Source organism: Mobula birostris, chromosome 18, assembly GCF_030028105.1.
Source record: "Mobula birostris isolate sMobBir1 chromosome 18, sMobBir1.hap1, whole genome shotgun sequence".
NCBI classification, from domain to species: Eukaryota; Metazoa; Chordata; class Chondrichthyes; order Myliobatiformes; family Myliobatidae; genus Mobula; species Mobula birostris.
This window is the reverse complement of record NC_092387.1, coordinates 56,715,027-56,739,412: the sequence shown is the minus strand read 5'-3', so window position 1 is coordinate 56,739,412 and position 24,386 is coordinate 56,715,027. Positions and strand designations below refer to the sequence as shown.

The following is a 24,386-nucleotide window of genomic DNA, read 5'->3' as shown; positions in this document are numbered from 1 at the left end:
ATTGAACTGCTGCTGCTTAGTTGACAAATTTCACATCACATGCCTATGATAATAAATCTGATTCTGATAGCACTGGTTAAGAGATTGAATCAAAGTAGTTTGGATATGTTATTCTTCAACGCTATCCTTGACTTTATCACTTTTATTATGTTATAGAGGATGGCTGTAAATTGGATTGGAAGCCTTGTTTCTATTAAATGTGGAGAGACCCTTGGAGTATATCAGGGTAAAATTTCTGCAGTGGATCAAGCTAGTCAGACGATTTCCCTTACTCAGCCATTCCGCAATGGTGTGAAATGTTCAGTACCCGAGTTAACTTTTAGGTAAGTACTCCTGCTTCAGTAAATCTGCATTATGAATTACTTGCACTTGAACTGAATTTTACCTGGTAGTAAAAAAGAGAAGAGGTTCATGACATTTACAAAATGACCCATGAAGTTTTAAAAATATAGTCCCTGTAGTGAAGTTGGAAATGTGGCATAGTTTTTTTTCACACCAGTCTCCCTCCTTTACATTTGTGTACTGAAGAATGACAATTAACAATCTTGAATAACCAGTAACTTGATAATGACTAGATAGTGACACATTGGATTGTTGTCATTTGATAGATGAATATTGACCAGAGAACTGAAGGTAACTTGCCTTCCTTTCATTATTATGCCAGGCATTTTTTAGTTGAAAACGTGTGCAAAATAAATGCCTGAAATGGATTCTATACTTCTGTTTAACATCCTGTCTGAAAGGTGGAACAACACTTTCAGTTTTTTTTTAGCCCAGACTTTTGTGCTTAACTCCCTGGAGTGGAAACTTAATCTGGAATCTGTTGATTCAGAGAGAGAAACAACCAACTGATTCATGACTGAAATTCAGTGGTTTTCAGGACTAATTTAGTCATAGATTCCGTGCTGCTGAATGGAAGAGTGAAGTACACATGTGCTTCCATTTGACTGTTAATTCAGTTGATGCTGTCACCTCATTTCTTTAAAACAATCTTGTTTGAAGTTTGGATATGACACAGTGTTAGAAAATGATTTTGGAGGTGGGTCACAGGGACTTCGAGTCTCACTTGGCTGAATAGGTTTTCTTCAGTGTGAGTTCCTCCAAACTGGTTAAGGAGAGTATTTTGATTTCAGTTAAAATTAGTTAGTTTCAGTCCTAGAGCCAGCCCTAACTGAACTGTTTGCACACTTGTGAATATGGCATGAGTATAAATGTTGGAAAATGATCTCCATTTCAAACATTTTTTGTTAACAAATCTCCCCAAAGTTGCAGGCATTCAGCCATCAAACTCCTTGCATATTTTGGTAATTAAACATTGAATAATTCTAAATTACGTTAATTTAATGAAGATACAGGTTCCTATAAAACTATAAATCTTTTGTGGCCTAAAGAAATGTTAGTTTTATTGCTTTATTAGATTCTTTGTCTGAAAGTCTGTAAGAATAGTCAGGGTCTCATTAAGTTATGGCCATTTGAATGAGTTCCCTAATTTTCTCTGATTATGTTCCCACACAGTGATGTACAAACTACTGTTCCCTTAAAGGTTATTACATTTATGTTGACATGTCATTCAGCATATGAATAGAACTCGCGTTCAGAATTATTCAATTCTGAATACAATGTTGACTTGTATCAGGGCATGTGCAGGTTTTAATGTTCACATTTTTTAGAAATATGACATAAATCCATTGCTTTTAGTGGTTACCTTACTGGCTTGGTTTTCTCAGTGCAAATTATAGTGTATGATATGAATTGCCATATCTTCAGGGCTCTCACCTGCAAATTAGAACATTATTATTAGTCTTCAGACAATTTTTTTCCCCTGTGATTGTGATGAGCCATAATTTCTTAAATTGATGGTTGTCATGGTATCTTTCAAACATCAGCTGCTGTTGGATTTTGTGGGTGGTTGACATGCACTAAATTAAATTCAGGTGCTTGGTCAAATTTAATGTAGCTAGCGATTTTGTTTCGTAAAATGTGGCAAAAACCCTGTTTTTGGATTCATCATATTGTTACAACTAGTCTGCTTGCTTTTGTATTTTGGCTGAGTTTTATGTTTTTACCATATTTTAATGCCCTATACCCCTATTTCCTTTCCCTTCAGCTAGGCTCTTAACTGGTTCTTTTAATGTTAATATGAAGTCCACTTCATTTCTTATTTCTCATGTTGTATGTTGTGCACTTTGTAAAATGATTTCTCCTCTGTCCTAAATAGTATCACACTGCATGAAAACAAGCCATTCCCTCCACTACATCCATCATCCTTCTATGTTCAGGCAGTTCAAGTATCCATCATGACAATTAAATGCTGTCAGCAACTTTGCTTCCAACACTCTTTTCAGCACACTCTGAGTAAAAAAAAGATTTTTCAGATCCCCTAACCTCTTATCCTAAATCCTCTGGTTTTATTCCCTTCTAATAAGTGGAAAGATTTCCTGGTGTCTTTCTTTACCCCTCGATTTATGCCTCAATTACTTCCTCTTTAATCTACTCAACTCCAGGAAAAATAGACCTAGCTTCTCCAGTCTCTCCTTATAATTAAAATGCTCCATTCCATACAATGTCTAGGATAATCTCAATGCACCCTCACCAGTGCTATGACATTTTTCCTATGGTGTGGTGACCAGAAATGCATGTACTACTCTAGCTGACATTTGACCAATGTTTTGCGAAGTCAGACCATAACCTCTTTACTCTTGTATTCAATGCCTTGTTTAAATCTCCTCACTAATATAGTCAAATAAGTTGTCAATAATCAATAAACATGAAGTTATTGTTTTGTGCAAATCTTTTTTTTCCAGTGCAATTGATATCAAAGATCTGAAAATATTAGAGCTCCCGAATTCGCAGTTGGCTACAGCCTTAGCTCAACCTTCGGTGTTCACATCCTCCAATTTATCTCATAATGCTTACTCATCTCAGAATGGAGCTGGCAAAGGAGTAAAGAAACCCAATTCTTCAGGATCTACTCCACAAGCAATTCCAAGGTGTGCAGAACTCAAGGTTCAGGATCTGGTCACGTCACCACAGCAGTATTCAAAAAGCTATGTGGATCGTCACATGGATTCTGCACTTACTCCATCTAAAGCATTTCGTCGAAGGCATAATTCCTGTGAGTAGGTAGGGGTGGGGTTTTTGAGAGTTGTAGTGCATGGAAAGGTATCTGGTGGTTAATTTAATCCTAGATATTTTGGTCTGGGAAATGCATTTCTTTTAATTTACTTCCCCAGTGAATAGCTGAAGGAGTTGGGGACTAGTGAAAATTTTTATCAACCAATGGCAAAAGTAGAATGATTTAACGGAAATTCTGATTGTAGGCTGATTAATAAGAGCTCAATTGATATCTGCTCAAGAGTAAAATTGACACTGTAAATTTGTTATTGTCATATGTATCAACAAACAGTGAAAAGCATGTCTTGCTTACCGCTCATTCAAATTAATTTCAGCAGTTCATTGAGGTGATGCAATAACAAGATGCAGAATAAAATGGTAAAATTGCAGAGTGCAGTGCAAATAGACATTAATGTCTTGAAGTAAGTTGTGAGGTCATGAGTCCATCTTATTCTATTGAAGGATCATAGCAGTGTAGCAGAAGTAGTTGTTGAGACTGATATAAGACCATAAGACATAGGAGCAGAATTAGGCCATCTGGCCCATCAAGTCTGCTCCGCCATTCAATCATGGCTGATCCTTTATTTCTATCTCCTCCTCAACCCCAGTTCCTGGCCTTCTCCTCGTAACCTTTCATTGCATGTCCAATCAAGAACCTATCAATCTCTGCCTTAAATACGCCCAACGTATGTCCTTTCAAGTTTTGTTATCTTCTGTCTAAAGGGAGGAAGAGAAAAAGAGAGAGTCCAATTTGGGGAAAGTTTTTGTCAATGCTTGCTGCATGAACAAGGCAGCGAGAAGTGTTGACTGGATAGAGTGGAGGCAGATTTCCATGATGTACTGAGGTGTATCAGACGCACTGCTGTTTATTGAAGTCAGTGGCAGAGCAGTTGCCATACTAAGCCGTCAGAAGGGATTTCTTTTTTGGTGCATTGATTAAAAGTGGGTGAGGATCAAAGCAGACATGACAAATTTCTTTAGCTCCCTGAGGAAGTAGAGATACTAATGAGTTTTTTTCGTCATGATGTCAACATAAGACATAGGTACAGAATTAGGCCAGTCGTTCCATTGAGTCTGCTCCGCCATTCTATAACCTTTGATTAATCAGGAACCTATCAGCCTCCACCTTAAATCTACCTAATGACTTGGCCTGCACAGCCATCTGTGGCCATCAACCACTTAGGTTAACCCTTTCATTCCTGAAACCATTCTTGTGATTCTCCTTTGGACCCTCCCCAATGCCAACACACCTTTTTGATAAGGGGCCCAAAACTGCTCACAGTACTCCCAAGTGCAGTCTGACCAATGCCTCAGCAATACATCCTTTTTCTATTCTAGTCCTCTTGAAATGAATGCTAGCAATGTATCTGCCTTCCTACCAGCAACTCAACTTGCGAGTTAACATTTAGGGAATCCTGCACAAAGACTGTCAAGTCTGTTTTAGAAAATAGTCCATCCTTTCATTCTTTCTACCAAAATGTATGGCCATACAGTTCCCAATACTATATTCCATCTGCCAGTTTTTGCCCATTTTCTTAATCTGTCTAGTTCCTTCTAAAGTCTACCTGCCCCTCCACATACCTTCATATCATCCACAAACTTGGCCACAAATCCATCAATTCCTTCATCCAAATCATTGACATTGACATATAACATTAAAAGAAGAGTCCTAACACTGATGCTTCGAAACAGCACTTGTCACTGACAGCCAATCAGAAAAGGCCCCTTTTAATCCCACTCTTTGCCTCCAACCAGTCAGCCAATCTTCTACGCATGCTAATATCTGTCCTGTAATACCTTGAGCTTTTATCTTGTTATGCAACTTGATGTGTAACACCATGTCAAAGGCCTTCTGAAAATTCAAAATAAACAACATCCACTGACTCCCCTTTCTCTATTCTGCCTGATATTTCCCTAAAGAATTCCAACAGATTTGTCAGCCAAGATTTCCCCTGAAGGAAATCATGCTGACTTTTGCCTATTTTATCATGTGCCTCCAACTACACTGAAACCTCATCCTTAATAATACACTCTATTATTCTAGAAAACATAGAAAAAACCTACAACACAACAGGCCCTTCGGCCTACAATGCTGTGCCGAACATGTACTTACTTCAGAAATTACCTCGGGTTACCCATAGCCCTCTATTTTTCTAAGCTCCACGTGCCTATCCAGGAGTCTCTTAAAGACCCTATTGTATCTGCCTCCACTATCGTCGCCGACAGCCCAGTCCATGCACTCACCACTCTGCGTTTTTTTTAAAAAAAAAAAACAACTTACCCCTGACATCTCCTCTGTACCTACTTCCAGGCACCTTCAAATTGTGTCCTCTCATGTAAGTCATTTCAACTCTGCAAAAAAGCCTCTGACTATCCACATGATCAATGCCAGTCAACATCTTATACACCTCTATCAGATCATTTCTCATTCGCTGTTGCTCCAAGGAGAAAAGGTCAGGCTCACTCAACCTATTTTCCTAAGGCATGCTCGCCAATCCAGGCAACATCCTTGTAAATCTCCTCTGAACCCTTTCTATAGTTTCCACATCCTTCCTGCAGTGAGGTGACCAGAACTGAACACAGTACTCCAAGTGGGGTCTGACCAGGGTCCTATATAGCTGCAACATTACCCCTCTGCTCCTAAACTCAATCCCACGATTGATGAAGGCCAATACACTGTATGCCTTCTTAACCACACAGTCAACATGTGCAGCAACTTTGAGTGTCCTATGGACTTGGACCCCAAGATCCCTCTGATCTTCCACACTGCCAAGAGTCTTACCATTTATGCTATATTCTGCCATTATATTTGACCTACCAAAATGAAGCACTTCACACTTATCTGGGTTGAACTTCATCTGCCACTTCTCAGCCCAGTTTTGCATCCTATCAATGTCCCACTGTAACCTCTGACAACCCTCCACACTATCCACAACACCCCCAACCTTTGTGTCATCAGCAAATTTACTAACCCATCCCTCCACTTCCCCATCCAGGTCATTTATAAAAATCATGAAGAGAAGGGATCCCAGAACAGATCCTTGAGGCACACCATTGTTCACCAGCCTCCATGCAGAATATGACCTGTCTACGACCACTTTTTGCTTTCTGTGTGCAAGCCAGTTCTGGATCCATAAAGCAAGGTCCCCTTGGATCCTATGCCTCCTTACTTTCTGAATAAGCCCTGCTGAAATCCATATACCCTGCATCTACTGCTCTACCTTCATCAATGTGTTTAGTCACATCCTCAAAAAATTCAATCAGGCTCGTAAGGCATGACCTGCCTTTGACAAAGCCGTGCTGACTATCCCTAATCATACTATGCCTCTCCGAATGTTCATAAATCCTGCATCTCAGGATTTTCTCCATCAACTTACTGACCACTGAAGTAAGATTCACTGGTCTGTAATTTCCTGGGCTATCTCTACTCCCTTTCTTGAAAAAAGGAACAACATCTGCAACCCTCCATTCCTCAGGAACCTCTGCTGTCCCCATTAATGATGCAAAGATCATCGCCAGAGGCTCAGCAGTCTCCTCTTCCGCCTCCCACAGTAGCCTGGGGCGTATCTCATCCAGTCCTGGTGACTTATCCAACTTGATGCTTTCCAAAAGCTCCAGCACATTCTCTTTCTTAATGTCTGTAAGCTCAAGCTTTTCAGTCCACTGTAAGTCATCCCTACAATTGCCAAGGTCCTTTTCTATAGTGAATACTGAAGTAAAGTGTTCATTAAGTACCTCCGCTACCTCCTCTGGTTCCATACACACTTTTCCACTGTCATACTTGATTGATCCTATTCTCTCACGTCTTATCCTTTTGCTCTTCACATACTTGTAGAATGCCTTGGGGATTTCCTTAATCCTGCTTGCCAAGGCCTTGTCATGGCCCCTTCTGGTTCTCCTAATTTCATTCTTAAGCTTCTTCCTGTGAGCCTTATAATCTTCTAGGTCTCTATCATTACCTAGTTTTTTTTTTGAACCTTTCCTAAGCTTTTCTTCTTGACTAGATTTTCAACGGCCTTTGTACACCATGGTTCCTGTACCCTACCATCCTTTCCTTGTTTCATTGGAACGTACCTGTGCAGAACGCCACGCAAATATCCCCTGAACATTTGCCACATTTCTGCCATACATTTCCCTGGGAACATCTGTTCCCAATTTATGTTTCCGGGTTCCTGCCTGCTAGCATCATATTTCCCCTTACTCGAATTAAACGCTTTTCTAACTTGTTTGTTCCTATCCCTCTCCAATGCTATGGTAAGGGAGATAGAATTGTGATCACTATCTCCAAACTGCTACCCCACTGAGAGACCTGACGCCTGACCAGGTTCATTTCCCAATACCAGATCAAGTACAGCCTCTCTTCTTGTAGGCTTATCTACATACTGTGTCAGAAAACCTTCCTGAACACACACAACAAACTCCACCCAATCTAATCCCCTCGCTCTAGGGAGATGCCAATCTATCAACACACATCAAAGTTGCTGGTGAACGCAGCAGGCCTGATGAAGGGTCTCGGCCTGAAACATCGACTGCACCTCTTCCTAGAGATGCTGCCTGGCCTGCTGCGTTCACCAGCAACTTTGATGTGTGTTGCTTGAATTTCCAGCATCTGCAGAATTCCTGTTGTTTGAGATGCCAATCTATATTGGGAAATGAAAATCCCCCCTCATGACAACCCTGTTGTCATGGTTAAGTTACTCGTGAAGAATAGGAATAGGAAATATGTCTATGAGACCGGTGCTCTGTACTGGGTGTCAGATGTGGGATGTCCGGGAGACACCTAGCCACATCTGCACCAGGGGCATCGAGCTGTAGCTCCTTCGGGGCCAGGTTAGGGAATTAGAGATGCAGCTTGACTACCTTCGCCTGGCCTGGAGACAATCATTCCAGAATTGTCTCCCTATCTGCTCCTTGATGTCGCTGTTATTATTGGGTGGTCTATAAAAAAACACCCAGTAGAGTTATTTACCCCTTCTTGTTTTTAACTTCCACCCACAGAGACTCAGTGGACGATCCTCCACGACTTCCTCCTTTTCTGCTGCCGTGACGCTATCTCTGATCAGCAGTGCCACGTCCCCACCTCTTTTGCCTCCCTCCCTGTCCTTTCTGAAACATCTAAAGCCTGGCCCTCTAAGTAGTCATTCCTGACCTGAGCCATCCAAGTGTCTGTAATGGCCACAACATCATAGCTCCAAGTACTGATCCACGCTCTAAGCTCATCCGCTTTGTTCATGATACTTCTTGCATTAAAATAGGTACATCTCAAACCATCAGTCTGAGCGCGCCCCTTCTCTATCACCTGCCTATCCCGCCTCTCACACTGCCTGCAAGCTTTCTGTATTTGTGAGCCAACTGCTCCTTCCTCCATCTCTTCAGTTTGGTTTCCACCCCATAGCAATTCTAGTTTAAACTATCCCCAATAACCTTAGCAAACCTTCCTGCCAGGATATTGGTGCCCAGATTCAAGTGCAACCTTTCCTTTTTGTGCAGGTCATGCCTGCCTCAAAAGAGGTCCCAATGATCCAGAAATCTGAATCTCTGTCCCCTGCTCCAATCCCTGAGCCAGGCATTTATCCTCCACCTCACTCTATTCCTCTACTCACTGTTGCGTGGCACAGGCAGTAATCCTGAGATTACTACCTTTGAAGTCCTGCTTCTCAGCTTCTTAACTCCCTGTAGGCTGTTTTCAGGACCTCCTCCCTTTTCCCACCCATGTCGTTGGTACCAATATGTACCACGACTTCTGGCTATTCACCTTCCTACTTCAGGATATCCTGGACGTGATCAGAAACACCCCTGGCACCTGGGAGGCAAACTACCACCCGTTTTTCTTTCCTGTGTCCACAGAATCGTCTGTCTGACCCCCTAACTATAGAGTCCCCTATCACTTCTGCCATCCTTTTCCTTTCCCTACCTTTCCGAGCCACAGGACCAGACCGTGCCAGAGGCGCGCCCACTGTTGCTTCCCCCAGGTAGGTCCACCCTCCCCCCCCAACAGTACTCAAACAGGAGTACTTATTGTTAAGGGGGACAGCCACTGGGGTACTCTCTAGTATCTGACTCTTGCCCTTCCCTCTCCTGACTGTTACCCACTTATCTGTCTCCCAAGGCCCCGATGTGACTACTTGCCTATAGTTCTTATCTATCACTTCACTTTCCCTGACCAGGCGAAGGTCGTCAAGCTGCATCTCTAATTCCCTAACCCGGCCCCTAAGGAGCTACAGCTTGATGCCCCTGGTGCAGATGTGGCTAGGTGTCTCCCGGACATCCCACATCTGACACCCAGTACAGAGCACCGGTCTCATAGACATATTTCCTATTCCTATTCTTCACAAGTAACTTAACCTCGCCGTGACCTGTTATCGCCGAAGCCCTGTTGAGCCAAAGCCCTCTTACTCTGACTCCCTCTACTCCGTTGCCCGGTCTTCTGCACCCGCTCTATAAAGCTGTCTTTTTAAATTCTTTCCAACAGTCTAATTCGCTGACATCCACGTGCCTTGATCATCTTTCCAACCACATATCAGACCTATAATTTCCTTTCTTCTGCCCTCCTCCCATCTTAAAAGAGTGGGGTGAAATTTGCAATTTTCCAGTCCTTAGGAACCATTTCGTTATCTAGTGATTCTTGAAAGATCGTTACTAATGCCTACGCAATCTCTTCAACAACCTCTTTCAGAACCCTGGGGTGTAGTCCATTTGGTCCAAGTGACTTAACTACCATCAGATTTTTCAGCATCCCAAAGACCTTCTCCTTAGTAATAGAACTCACTTCTACCGTCTGAGACTCTTGCATTTCTGGCAATCAGCTAGTGTCAGTTTTCACTGAAGAAGACACAAGTACATATTGAGTGGGTCTGCTATATCTTTGTCCCCCAAAACTCCTCTTCAGAGTCATTTTCCAGCAGTCAGATATCTCCTCTCCTCACTTTTTCTCCTTGTATATCTGAAAAATCTTTTTGTATCCTCTTTTATTGGCTAGCTTGCCTTCTTATTTCATCAATATTTGGCAAATCTAAATTTGGGTCTGCATTTGGCTGTTTTTCAATTTTCAGATACATTTATTTAAATAGTACCCACAGTGGTGGCTTCTTTAAGAAAATATATAGTTATAAGCATATCAAGAGTTCTGACATCCTGAAATGTCATTTCTCAGCTCAGGTGGTGCCTGACCTGTGTACTTTGCTGGTTTTATTGAAGTATTTTACTATGCATACCTAATTAACCTAGTATGTACAGGATACAGTAATTGCTCCTTTTTGATAACTAATTTGAAACTACACCTGATGAATTTTAGGGAGTTGTTTAGAATTATGAACTTAATATTATCAATCCATATTGTTTCATGAATTTGTAATATATTGATTGGTAGACAACCAGCCGCAGGGCTTTCCTGCAAACTGATGCACTTCTTGCTGTGTAATGCATTTTGCCTCCACCCAAACTCCCAGGATATGATTGATGTAATAGATGAATCAAATTAAATTTGATAAAATGAAGTAAAATGTTGAAGTTTAAAAATTTCTGTTTTAAGATTGAAACTATTTTGTCTTGACGCTACTTTAAGCTGTCCTTAGTGTCATAGAGTGAAATGGATCAATATTAGAATCAATTAAATGATCTCCCATTGTAAAAATGTTAGGTGATAGGAGGTATATGGTAATGGTGAAACTGTGGTCCTAAGAGGTAGAAAGTCAAGGTGGTTCTTCTACATTTGACTTTTCTATGGGTTGTGTTTTGTGCAAACTCATGTTGTCAATGATGCAGAGACTTGTGGGGTTTCAGTCTTAGGTTGTCAATGTTGTGGATTTGGAGATGAAAATACCTGCAAGTATCTCTAAAAAGCATTTTTTATATAGTTCCCTTACTGCCACCCTCAAACCTCAGGTCTCTCGGGCTCCCTGTTACATCTTGGGTCCTCAGAGACTCCATCTCTCTCCCACCCCACCTTCTGTAAACACCCAACCCTCTCGTCCCAACTCTAATCCCTGTTATGTCTTCACCATTTTCTCAAACCTTCCCCTCTCTGGGACAGAACGTTATGTCCTCAGCAAGGGCCTTCCTTACCTTTGTCCCCTTTAACCCGCACCTCACTGAGTTCCATGTTTCCACCTACAAGCCCACTTCTTTGGCAAGAATTCCCCACCCCACATCAATGACCCCTTCTCCCATCTCCCCTTCTTGAACATGCCACTCTGGTTCTCTGCCTGCTCTTGATCTTTTCATCTCTAATTGCTGATGAGACATTAAACAGCTTGACTTCAGCATTCCCCTCTCTGCCTTGAACCTTACCCCCTCAGAGTTCTCTGCCCTGCACTCTATCCGCACCAATCCCAACCTTACTATTGAACCTGCAAAGAGCTGCTGTTATAGTTTGGTGGACTGATCTTTACTTTGCTGAGACCTGATGGCAACTCTCAGACACCTTATCTTACCCCTTAAAAAGGACTGCACTCCAGGCTGTCAGGAAATTGTCTCCGACTCCATCCCTAACTTCTTTGAATCCTGAGAACTCCTATTGACTGCCTCTGAACTCATAATTCCTTTACCCCTCGCTTTTTATTTCCACCTCCCACTTAAGATCCACAAACCAGGTTGTCCGGGTAGGCCCATTCCCTCTGCCTGCTCCTGCCCGACTGGACTTGTGTCTGCATACCTCAAGTCCATTCTATCCCCCTTGGCTCAGTCCTTTCGACCTACATCTACAGCACTTCACATGCTCTCGATTTCAACAACTTCCAGTTTGCTGGCTCTGACTACCTCACGTTAACTATGCATGTCCAATCCTTATACACTTCTGTCCTCCATCAGGAAGGCCTTGAAACTCTCCGCTTCTTTCTCAACAAAAGACCCAACCAGTTCCCTTCCACCACTACTTTCCTCTGTGTCAGAACTGGTTGTCGCCCTCAAAAAATTTTTTCTTTTGGTTCCTCCCACTTTCTTCAAACCCAAAGGGTGGCCATGAGCATCCTCATGGGCCCCAGCTATGCCTACCTCTTGGCTAGTAGAACAGTCCATGTTTCAAGGCAATGCTCTCCAACTCTTCCTGTGGTACATTGATGACTGCATTGGTACGGCTTCATGCACCCATCCTGAGCTCATCAGTTTCTTCAACTTTGCCTCCAACTTCCACCCTGCCCTTAAATTCACTTGATCCATTTTTTTTTGTAAATTTATTTTTTTAGTGAAGTTCATCATCAAACAAATATTTGCATACGATGTATTTCAGATACTGTACATATATCGTCATATTTGTCATAAATCTCCACATAATATTTATCTGAGGTGTATACTTATAGAAAGGAGAGGAAAGAAAGAACAATCAAAAGAAGAAAACTATGTACAAAGTAGGGAGTGATCTTTTTTTTTACAACATACTCATTGACTTGTGAGAATAAAATCAGGCCTATGAGCTGTTATCACTTGATCCATTTCTGACGCCCCTCTCTCCTTTCTCAATCTCTCTGTCTTCGCCTCTGGAGACACTGTCTCCTGACTATATCTCTTCCCACCCTGTCTCCTGTAAAAATGCTATCCCTTTTCTCAGTTCCTTCATCTCTGCCGCATCTGTTCCTAGGATGAGGCTTTTCATTCCAGGACATTATAGATGTTCTCCTTTTTCAAAGAATGGGGTCTCCCTTCCTCCATCATTGATGCCCTCACCCTTACATCCACCATTTCCCAGCCATCAGCACACATCTACCATCCCGTGAGCCTCCACATCCAAGGCATCATTTTCCATATTTTCCGCTGTTTTTAATGGGATTTTACCGCTGATACATCTTTACCACACTTCCCCCCCCCCCACCCCACTCTCCACACTCTGAAGGGATCGCTCCCTCCATGATTCCCTTGTCCACCTGTTGATCCGCACAAATCTCCCTCATGGCACATAACAGTGCAAGCAACAGAAATGCTGCATCTGCCCATTCACTTCTTCCTTTACCTCCAGTCAGGACCCTTAACAGTCCTAGATGAGGCATCATTTCACTGACAAATATGTTGGGGTCATGTATCCTGTGCTCCTGATGTGATCTCCTCAATATTGATGAACCCTAGTGTCTGCGATCCATCTGCTATAAGTTGAATTTATTGGTGGCCAACCAGTTTAATTCCTATTCCTACTCCCATTCTGACATGTTGATCCATGGCTACCTCTCTTGCCATGATGAGGGCATGAGGCACTCACAGGGCAGAGGAGCAACACCTCATTTTCCGTCTGGGTAGCCTCCAACCTAATTGAATGAACATCGACTTCTACTTCCAATAATTCTCTCCCCCCCCACCCCCCCGCCCCCCCCATCTCTTCCCCCCACTGTGGACTCTTACAGTGCCTATTATTCACCCTCCTGGGAAGTTTGCATGTTTTATTGTTTTACAACATTGATTCACTGTGGATTTAATTTGGCTTTTTTTGACGCTGATCAACAGGAAAAAACTCATGGCAAAGTGAAAACAAATTTCTACAAATTAGCCTAAATTTATTACAATTGTTAAACACAAAATAATTGATTGCATGAGTATTCACCCCCTTTAAGTCAGTATTTAGCAGATGCACCTTTGGCAGCAATTACATCCTTGAGTCTCTGGATAGGTCTGCTTTTTACATCTGAACACTGCAACTTTTCCCCATTCTTCTTTACAAAACTGCTTAAGCTCTGTCAGAGGATCATGAATGAACAGCCCTTTTCAAGTCCAATCACCATTTCTCAATTGGATTGAGGTCTGGATCCTGACTTGCCCTCTCCAGGACATTAACTTTGCTGTTTTTAGGGCTATTCCTGTGTAGCTTTGGCTTTATACTTAGGTTCATTGTAGCTTTGTCTTGCTGGAAAACAAATCTTCTGCCAAGTTGCAGCGCTTTTGCAGACTACATCAGGTTTTCATCCAGGGTATCGGTGTATTTGGCTGTATTCATTTTACAGTCTGCCTTCACAAGCCTTCAGTGCCTACTGTAGTGAAGCAAGCCCTCAGCATGATGTAGCTACCACCATGCATCCATGGTAGGGATGGTGTAGTTTTGATGATGTGTAGTGTTTGGCTTATGCCAAACGTGGAATTTAGTCTGGTGGCCAAAAAGCTCAATCTTGGTTTCATCAGACCATAGAACCTTCCAGCTGACTTCAGAGTCCCCCACATGGTTTCTGGCAAACACTAGCTGAGATTTCATGTGGGTTTTTTTTTTCTCAACAGTGGCTTTCTCTCTGCCACTCTCCCATAAAGCTGTGACTAATGAAGCACCTGGGCAACTGTTGTATGCGCAGTCTCTCCTATCTCAGCCACTGAAGCTTGCAACTCCTCCAGAGCTGTCATGGGTCTCTTGGTGGCCTCCCTCACTAGTCCCCTTCTTGCACAATCACTGTGTTTGAGGACTGCCTACTCTAGGTAGATGTACAGCTGTGCCATATTCTTTCCATTTCTCCAAGGAATATTCAGTGACTTGGAAATTTTCTTGTATCCATTTCCTGACTTGTGCTTTTCAATGACCTTTTTGGGGAGTTGCTTGGAGTGTTCTTTTGTCTTCATGGTGTGGTTTTTTGCCAGGATACTGACTTACCGGCAGTTGGGCCTTTCAGATACAGTTGTATTTTTGCTAATCAATTGAAACACCTTGACTGCACACAGGTGATCTCTATTTAACTAATTATGTGACTTTGCAAGCAGCTGCTGCACCAGTGATGATTTGGTGTGTCATATTAAAGGGGGTGAATACTTATGCAATCAATTATTTTGTATCTTATATTTGTAGTTAATTTCGATCACTTTGTAAAGATCGGTTTTCACTTTGGCACAAAAGAGTTTTTTTCTGGTAATTAGTGTCCAATAAAGCTAAATGAAATGCACTGTGATTCAGTGTTGTAAAACAATAAAACATGAAAACTTCCAAGGGGGCACTGTACCTCTTCCCCTCACCTGCCCATCACCTCACCTTAGTTCCCCTCCCATGGTCCACTCTCGTATCAGATTCCTTCTTCTCTAGCCGTTTACTTTTCTGACCCACCTGCTTCACCTAACACCACCTAGCTAGTCCTCCTTCCCCTTCCCCCACCTTTTTATTCTGGTGTCTTCCCTCTTCCTTTCCAGTCCTAAAGAAGAGTTTTGATTTGAAAAGTTGACTTTAAAGTTCAAAGTTCAAAATAAAATTTATCAGAGTACACACATGTCACCACATACAACCCTGAGATTCTTTTTCCTGCGGGCATACTTAGCAAATCTATAAAATAGTAACTGTAAACAGGATCAATGAACAACAAACCGTTCCATTGTAAATATAGATAAAGAGCAATAAATAATGAGCACGAAGAGCAAGAGGATGAGCTGTGTGAAAATAGGATAGGACCAGTCAGGTGTGATAGTGAAAATGGGTGCATGGAGGAGTCAGAGGAGGTAGTGGAGGTACTTAATGAACACTTTGCTTCAGTATTCACCAGGACAAAAGACCTTGGCAATTGTGCGGATGACTTACAGTGGACTGAAACACTTAAGCATATAGACATTAAGAAGGAGGATGTGCTGGATGCTCTTGAAAAGCATGAAGTTAGATAAGTGACTGGGACCGGATGAGGTATACCCTAGGCTACTGTAGGAAGCGAGTGAGGAGATTGCTGAGCCTCTTGTGATGATCTTTGTATCATCAATAGGGATGGGAGAAGTACTGGAGGATTGAAGGGTTGCAAATGTTGTTCCCTTGTTTAAGAAAGGGAGTAGAGGTAACCCAGGACATTATAGACCAGTGAGTCTGACTTCAGTGGTGAGCAAGTTGTTGAAGATCCTGAGAGGCAGAATTTATGAGCATTTGGAGTGACATAATCTGATTTGGGATAAACAGCATGGCTTTGACAAGGGCAGGTCGTGCCTTACGAGCCTGATTGAATTCTTTGAGGATGTAACAAAACACATTGATGAAAGTAGAGCAGTGGATGTAACGTATATGGATTTCAGTAAGGCATTTGATAAAGTTCCCCATGCAAGGCTCCTTCAGAAAGTAAGGAGGCACGGGATCCAAGGAGACCTTGCTTTGTGGATCCAGAATTGGCTTGCCCACAGAAGGTACAGGGTGGTTTTAGTTGGGTCATATCCTGCATGGAGGTCGGTGACCAGTGGTGTTCTGCAGGGATCTGTTTGGGGCCCCTTCTTTTTGTGATTTTTATAAATGACCTGGATGAAGAAGTAGAAGGGTGGGTTAGAAGTTTGATGACACAGAAGTTGGGGGTGTTGGGATAGTCTGGAGGGTTGCCAGAGGTTACAGCAGGACATCAATAGAATGCAGAACTGGGCTGAGAAGTGGCAGATCGAGTTCAACCCAGATAAGTGTGAAGTGGTTCATTTTGGTATGTCCAATTTGAAGACCAATTTTAATAAAAATGGTAAGACTTGACACTGTGGAAGATCTGAGAGATCTTGGGGTCTGCGTCGATAGAACACTCAAAGCTGTTGCGCAGGTTGACAGTGTTGTTAAGAAGGCCTATGGCGTTTTGGCATTCATCAACTGTGGAATTGAGTACAAGAGCTGTGACGTAATGTTACAGCTATACAAGACCTTGGTCAGACCCCACTTGGAGTACTGTGCTCAGTTCTGGTTACCCCACTACAGGAAGGATGTGGATACTATAGAAGGTATGCAGAGGAGATTAACAAGGTGTTGCCTGGATTTGTGGGCATACCTTATGAGGATAGGTTGCGTGTACTTGGCCTTTTCTCCTTGGAGCGACGGAGGATGAGAAGTGACTTGATAAAGGTGTATAAAATGAGGGATATTGGTCATGTGGATAGCCAGTGGATTTTTCCCAGGACTGAAATGGCTCACACGAGGGGACATAGTTTTAAGGTGCTTAGAAATGGGCACTGAGGGGATGTCAGGGGTAAGTTTTTCCACACAGAGAGTGGTGGGTGCATGGAATGCATTGCTGGCGGTGGTGGTGGAAGCGGAAACAATAGAGTGTTTTAAGAGCCTCTTAGGTACATGTAGCTTAGAAAAATAGAGGGCTATGTGCTAGGGAAATTCTAGGCTGTCTCTAGAGTAGATTACGTGGTTGGTACAACGTTGTGGATCGAAGGGCCTGTAATGTGCCGTAAATTTCTATGTTCTATGAAATGAGAAGATAGAGTACTTAAAGTGAGACAATCGGTTGTTGGAACACCAGAAATAGAATGCATGTAGTTAGCCCCTTTTGTTCAAGAACCTGATAGTTGAGGGGTATTAACTGTTCTTGAACCTGATGGTGCAAGTCCTAAGGCACTTGTACCTTGTACTTGATGGCAGCATGGCCTAGGTAGTGAGGATCTTTGATAGATCTGGCTTTTCTCTGACAGCGTTTCATGTAGATGTGCTCAGTGGTTGGGAGGGTTTTACCTGTGAAGTACTGGGCAGAATCCACTACCTTTTGTAGGATTTTCTGCTGAAAGGCATTGATGTTCCCATACCAGGATACAATGCAGCCAGTACACCAAGGATCTGTAGAAGTTGCCAAGGTTTTCGATGACATGCCAAATCTCTGAAGAAGCAGAGCTGTTGATATGTTTATTTGCAATTATATTTATATGATGGGTCTAGGACAGGTCCTCTGAGATTGTGACATGCAGGAATTGAAAGTTAATGACCCTCTCCACCTGTGATCCTACGACCTCTGGCTTATGGACCGCTGGTTTTCCTCTCCTGAAGTCTACAATCAGTTCCTTGGTCTTATTGACAATGAGTGAGAGGTTGCTGTTATTATACCACCCAGCAATTTTAAGTTTCCCTTCTGTATACTAATTCATCACCTTTGACATGGCCCACAACAGTGGTGTCATCAGCAAATTTGGATGCGATGCTAGAATTGTACAGCCACACAGTCATAGGTGTAAAGCAAGTAGAGCGGGGGCTGAGCATACATCCCTGTGGTGCTCTTGTGCTGATGGAAATTGTGGAGGAGATGCTTTTACCAATCCAAACTGACTAGGGTCTGCAAGTCAGGAAATCCAGGATCCAATTGCACATTAGGGTATTGAGGCCCAGGTCTTGCAGTTTACTGATTCGTTTTGAGAGGAAGATCATTCCATCGATGCTGCCTGATCTGATGAGTGCATCCAGCAATTTGTGTGTTTTGCTCTTTTATATATTCTCTATTGGACCAGTAGAGGTGTGAATGAATGCTTTGAAGGGAAATGGTTTACCAGCACAATTGCTTTACAACATCAATGATGACTGATTGGATTTCGATTCCCATTACTGTCGATAAGGAGTTTATACCATCTTCCTGAGACCATGTGCATTTCCTCCTACATACCAAAGAGAAATGAGTAGCATTAGTGATTTGTGTGCTTGCAGTGTTGGCGCATGGAAATGTGGTAACACCACTGAGTTCCCCCCAGCACAATCCTTACTGATTTGATGCAAATGATGCATTTTACTCTAACTCTATGTACCTGTGACAAATAAAGCTAATCTTTATCTTAATCTTTAAATGTGTTGCTGTAGCAAGGGGCTTTGGATGAATCTTACTTTGCGTCTCTGATTTCCCTTGTAGCTTTAAAGTAGTGGTCACCAACCTTTTTAAGCCCAAGATTCCCTACCTCGACTTTAGTGAAAGGCAAGACCTACCTACTAAATCGTTTAGAGAAAGAACAGCTCAGGTTGTACTGCCAATTTGAGGCCTTTTATTTGGGCGAATTGTGTTTGAATTACACAAAATACTTTTGTCAAACTTTCAAATTAATTCAAACAAGAAAATACTGTAACTAGCATATCTATCTTTAAGAATATTACAATACTTCACGCCTTTAATTCTAAGTTTCATTATTTAATTTTATTTCAACATGAAAGATAAATGAATAAAAATTGACTGTTGCACTCAGTGTGATGACTGGGGCTGAATACTTATTGCTAGTTCCTTGAAATTTGGCTCATAATTACAGACAGCCAGTCTGAGACAGTCTGTGAGGTGTCTCAGTAAGACAGCTCCTGTACTTAGATTTAATAATTTTTCATCTGTGAAAATGCAATTTCACATAGATAAGTTGACCTGAAGTAGGCACTGACTTTTAGTGCATTGCTGGGGCCTCATCAGTAGTAATTGCCACCAGTTTATGAATGGGGTTGTCATTTTCACAGACATTTTTTAAACTCATTGTAAATATCCTCACCTCTCGTTCTCTCCTTTAATTGCAAAAGAGTGAAGAAGTCCTTCTTGTTGTAACATCCTGGAGAGCCATTCTGACAAATACAACAAGCTGAGCTGTTTGCGTTACATCCAGGGATTCATCAAATTGTAGTGAAAAATATCCATCTCCTCTGACAGTGACTCTACCCTCCTTGTCACTGTTGCAGGGTCAAGCGGTATATTATGTATTGCAGTTGTGATGTCGTTTTTGCGTTTAAAGTCATTAAAAACAATCTCTGCGGCAATGGCCATTGCTTTCTTGAATAAATTACCATCTGTAAAAGGCTTCTTGTGTTTAGCCAAAAGGTGACTTACAGGAAATGATGCTTCAATAGCAGCCTTATTTTGAGCGGCATGTTTTGTGAAAAACGATTGCTGGGCCTTTAGCCCTGATTTCAGCTCCTCAACTTTCCTGGCAGGAATTGCGCTCTTTGGGGGTAGGTGTCTTTAAATTTCTGGCGGTTGGTGTTGTGGTGCTGCTCCAGATTCCCTCTTTTAGTCGGTGCTTGTGTTTGGTGGCACAACATATATACACACTTGCCTTTCACCAAGGTAAACAGAAATTCCTCTTCCCATTCTGGATGGAATTTGTACGTTTTCGCCTTCTTCCGTGGAGCCTCCGCCATGCTATCAGGATATCACGAGTGAGTGCCATATATTGATGTTTGCGACAGTCTGTACTCTTATCCAATGGTCCCCAACCTCCGGGCCGCGAAGAATGCAGCGGTACAGTGGTGACCGGAACGCACCCAGCACATCTTTAAGAAAAAAAGCCGAAATAAACAAGCTAATTAATTAGGTGCCGCCCAGCACGTAAATGTTGGCCCAGATCAGAGGCGACACAATCGGCAATCGTCTCTGATCTGGGCCGGCATTTACGTGCCGGGCGACACTTAATTAGCTTGTTTATTTCGGCTTTTTTCTTAAAGATGTGCTGGGTGCGTTCCGACTACCGCTGTATACTTTGCGGCCTGGTGGTTGGGGACCACTGCGTATCTAATTTAATTGGTCACTTTGATGCAAACATTCTACGTTGGTTGAGCAGGGTTGAAGCAGAACCACCATGTTTGTGCATCGTGGTGATTTCTCCTCCCTAAATTTGAGGTCTTTGGTAATTCTTCTTTCACCCTAGTATGTACATTGTTGATAAGCAAGACATTTTTTGAAAATGCTCATTTTTTCATATCCTAAAGAATTATCCTCACCCTATCTTTGTAATATTTCACCAACTCTCTCCCTCCATTTCTAATATCTTGAACATCCTTAATTCAGTATTATTTTGTAGTTGATACTAGATTATAAATTTGAGAAACTCTCATAGATGTATCCTGAGGCTGGGATTAGTTTGTGTTGCTGCAACTTCTTCCATGCATTATGTATGACGTGTGACTCCAGCTATTGAAGTGTTCTCTTCTTGATTTTCATTAACTAGCTGTATTTTGGCACTCAGCCACTTTTTGCCTTGTGACAGTCACTCCCATGCATTCGGACCAAGGCTGAGCTCAAACAGGCCATTCATAAGCATTTCAGTCAATGACACTTGATAGCACCATTAATGACTTCATCCATAATTCAGGATTGGATGAGTTGCTGTTAGCCCAGCAGTCTGCTTTATGTGGACAGGGCATTACCGAGGTGTTCTAGAACACCGAGGAGATGTTGGCATTGTAGTTAGTGGTCTCAGTTAATTGGGATATATTGGAACCAGTACATTTTGGCCCAGTTAGCTGAAGTTTCATTGAAATAGTTAAAAATGCATAAAATGACTAACCACTCGAAAATACATAACAAATTAGAACACTAATAGCACTGCAGTACTATAAAGCTGTAGTTCCTTATAGTTTTGACAGAGGAATTCATCCAGTGTATGCTGTCATGTTCTTGATTAACTGTAAATAAACAAAATCAGTGCAGACACCTAGTGCAGTTAATGGACTGGCTTCATACAATACTTTTAACGATTGCATCCTCCAAATCTTCATTTTCATTGTAACATTCAAGATGATTGTCGATACTTTAATTCTTTGTAGGTCCTAACTTGTCGAAGTACTGAAATTGTATTATTTTTCACTCAAGGCTGTTTCCGGCATCTCTAAGCTTGAATGTTTGAAACCACAGAGAGGAAAATGTTCCAAATTGTCTTACTGTTTATTTCTTGCCAGCTACGAGTGACAAAAATCACTGCTTTTTGAACACAAACTCACAACTGATGCTATTTAAAGACTGTTCACTTTAAGCACACTGTAATGTTTAACAGTCACAAGAGTGCCCATGACTGACGCTAGTTAGGAACTGTTTGGCAACAGTCTCCTGACCCAATTATAAACAATTGGAATCTTGGCTATTTTCTTGCTTTTTGCCCTTTGATTTGTCCCAGATAAATGGCTGTCCCGGTTAACCAAAATTCTCTGTAAACTGGCGGAGGTTAGGCTACATCCACACTAGGCCTGATAATTTTGAAAACAAAGGTTTTTCTCTTCGTTTTGACCCTCCGTCCACACTGAAACGGCGTTTTCATCCCCCGAAAATGGAGCTTTTCTAAAACGCTCTCCAGAGTGTGTAAATTTGAAAACGATTCTTTGGTGTTGCAGTTTGGATGGGGTAAACGGAGATATCTGAAAACGCTGTCGTGACAACTCCACAACAATGCTTTTTCTGCTTCTGCTTGGTACTGCGCAAGCAGTGCCGGACGGCTGTTATAACGCGCAGTCGGTGTGAACGGCGTGAGAGTTAAATTGTAAAGTGAGCTTTTTTGACTAGATCCCCTAAATTGATTTGATTGAGTCTATCTTTAAAAATATTAATGTCAGAAATACTGTGCAGGTCTAGTGGCGGAAGATTCCAAGCTCTTATTGATCTTGGGTAGAGGATGGCTTCATGCGTGTGTTGTTTACTTTATTGTCTACATTAATAGTTTGTTTGGAATTAAACATCTCCACGTTCTCCACTGCTTTGCTGACTTTGTAGTCGTTTGTAACTCGCAGAAACAGCTCAACTTCATTGTCTGTCTAAATAAAGAAGTCCGGTCTGATTTTTCCAGCAGAGGTTTTCTTTGTATTCCTCGAAGACATTGTTGAAAACTTTCTTTCGCTGTTGTTGGTACTCTGGTTTTTGACCAATGGAAGTAGCACAACACCCCCGTGGAAAAGTAAATATTATACCGTTTCCTCTTCGCTTGTTTTCTGTAGATGTGTCTGCGCATGCCTAGAAGGAGTACATTCGCCCAAATATCCGTTTTAGTGTGGACAGAGATATTTTGAAAAACGCGTAGTGTGGACGCCTGTCGTTTTTACTCAAAACCGGTGTTTTCAACATTATCCGGTCTAGTGTGGACGTAGGCTTAGTTTAGTTAATGGCTTATTCTGGAGCAGGAGTCTTCATTCACGTGAAACAATGGCCTGTTGTGCACTCAGCACTTTAAGTTTTGTTCAATGAATTGAATTGACTGAAGGCTTGAAGTTTGGGGTTTGCACTTGCACAGATTGCTTCCAAGTAACTGCGCTTGCACATCAAATTGTTTACTCGTGTGTGTGTGTGTGTGTGTGTGTATGTACCTGTGTATTTTGACAGTTCTATACAACTGCTGAATAGTTTACAAACCTCTTTTTGAACTTTTGGTAATGCATGATCTTCAGAACATTGATTCAACCCTAACCCTGCCACGGTGGTGGAAGCAGGTACAATAGGGTCTTTTACGAGTTTCTTAGATAGGTACATTGAGTTTAGAAAAATAGGGAAATTCTAGGCAGTCTCTAGAGTAAGTTACATGGTTGGCACAACATTGTGGGCCAAAGGGCGGGTAACGTGCTGTAAATTACTCTGTTTAATGTTCTGTTGTGAGGAAAATGTTCTTTTGTTTGGGTTTCTGCTCTTGGTTTTGATTTTCTTTATTGCACATTGTGAGCAATAAATTGATCTGAGTATAATCAGTGAAATCTAGTTCATTTCCTCAAGAGTTTGCTTGATGTGGTTTCTCTTCAGAAATTGACCCAGACCTAACAGGAGCATGGAATTTAACACGTTCAGGGTTTAGCCAGCAGTCGAGTTATACCCAAAAAGCTACTTCCCTGAGAAGAGTGCACTTAGCTTAATGTAATGTCTATTGGATGACAAGGATAGGTGAGCAGACTCTTAGGATACTACATATGAGTCCTTTTTTTTTTGATCAATTTTCTCCCTTGGGAGACTATAATGTTGAACAGGATTGCTGTATTTTGGGCAGCAAGTACCCTTTTCAGGCAAGATAGCCAGTGAAGTAGCAAGTTTTTTTTTATCAATAGGGAATTACAAATATCAGTGCCTATTCTACATTTGAACTGAGGCATCTATTAATATGCAGGATGTTATGACACTAACCCCTTCTTCCTCTCTGTCATCGGGCTCTGCCTGTTGTATTACAGTCGGCCCTCCTTATCCGCGAGGGATTGGTTCCAGGACCCCTTGTGGATACCAAAAAAAAGCGGATGCTCTAGTGCCTTATTCAACCTGTCTCAATACAGTGGACCTTAGGACCCAGCAGAACCCCGGACCTTATTTAACCTGTCTCAGTGCAGTAAACATTAGGACCCGGCGGCGGAGCTCTGAATCCGCAGTGTTTCTGTTCATGAAAATAATCACGGTCACGATTGAAAATAAAGTGGAAATAATAAAGCGATCGGAAAGAAGTGAAATGCCATCGCTCATTGGAAAAGCGTTAGGCTACAGTCGGTCAACAATCGGAACAATTTTAAAGGATAAAGTGAGAAAGGCCCTGCCCCGATGAAAGCTACAATTATCACTAAGCAACACAGTGGTTTAATTATTGGGTTTTGGGGTTTTGGGTTTTTGATCCTCCACATCAACCCAGCAGGGATGGAGGGCGCTCGGGAGCTATCTGTCACTGGATCGAACTCGGGAACTTCTGTTCACGAGTCTGGCGCTGAAACATACGTTTCTTAAGTGTTTTATATGCATAGAAAGGTGAAATATATACTATGTACTAAGACAAATGTTTAACTAACTGACGCTAAATAATACCGGATGTACCTGTTCCGACTTACTTAGTAAGAGAACTTCTGTTTTTTTCCGATCCCGATCCACGATAGCCTACGCACATCCTCCCGTATATTTTAAATCATCTCTAGATTACTTATA

The 24,386-nt window shown here is 42.0% G+C and overlaps 1 protein-coding gene across 3 annotated transcripts in view; it reads left to right on the top strand.

Annotated features, from left to right (window-relative positions):
- The window catches only part of edc3 (enhancer of mRNA decapping 3 homolog (S. cerevisiae)), a 152,912-nt gene that overhangs the window by 5,464 nt on the left and 123,062 nt on the right, over positions 1–24,386 (top strand). For all 3 annotated transcript variants that reach the window (XM_072282734.1, XM_072282736.1, XM_072282735.1), the window contains exons 2-3: positions 157–323; positions 2,805–3,115. In XM_072282734.1, coding sequence (XP_072138835.1) covers positions 157–323; positions 2,805–3,115 — 478 coding nt within the window. The remainder of the gene's footprint in view (positions 1–156; positions 324–2,804; positions 3,116–24,386) is intronic.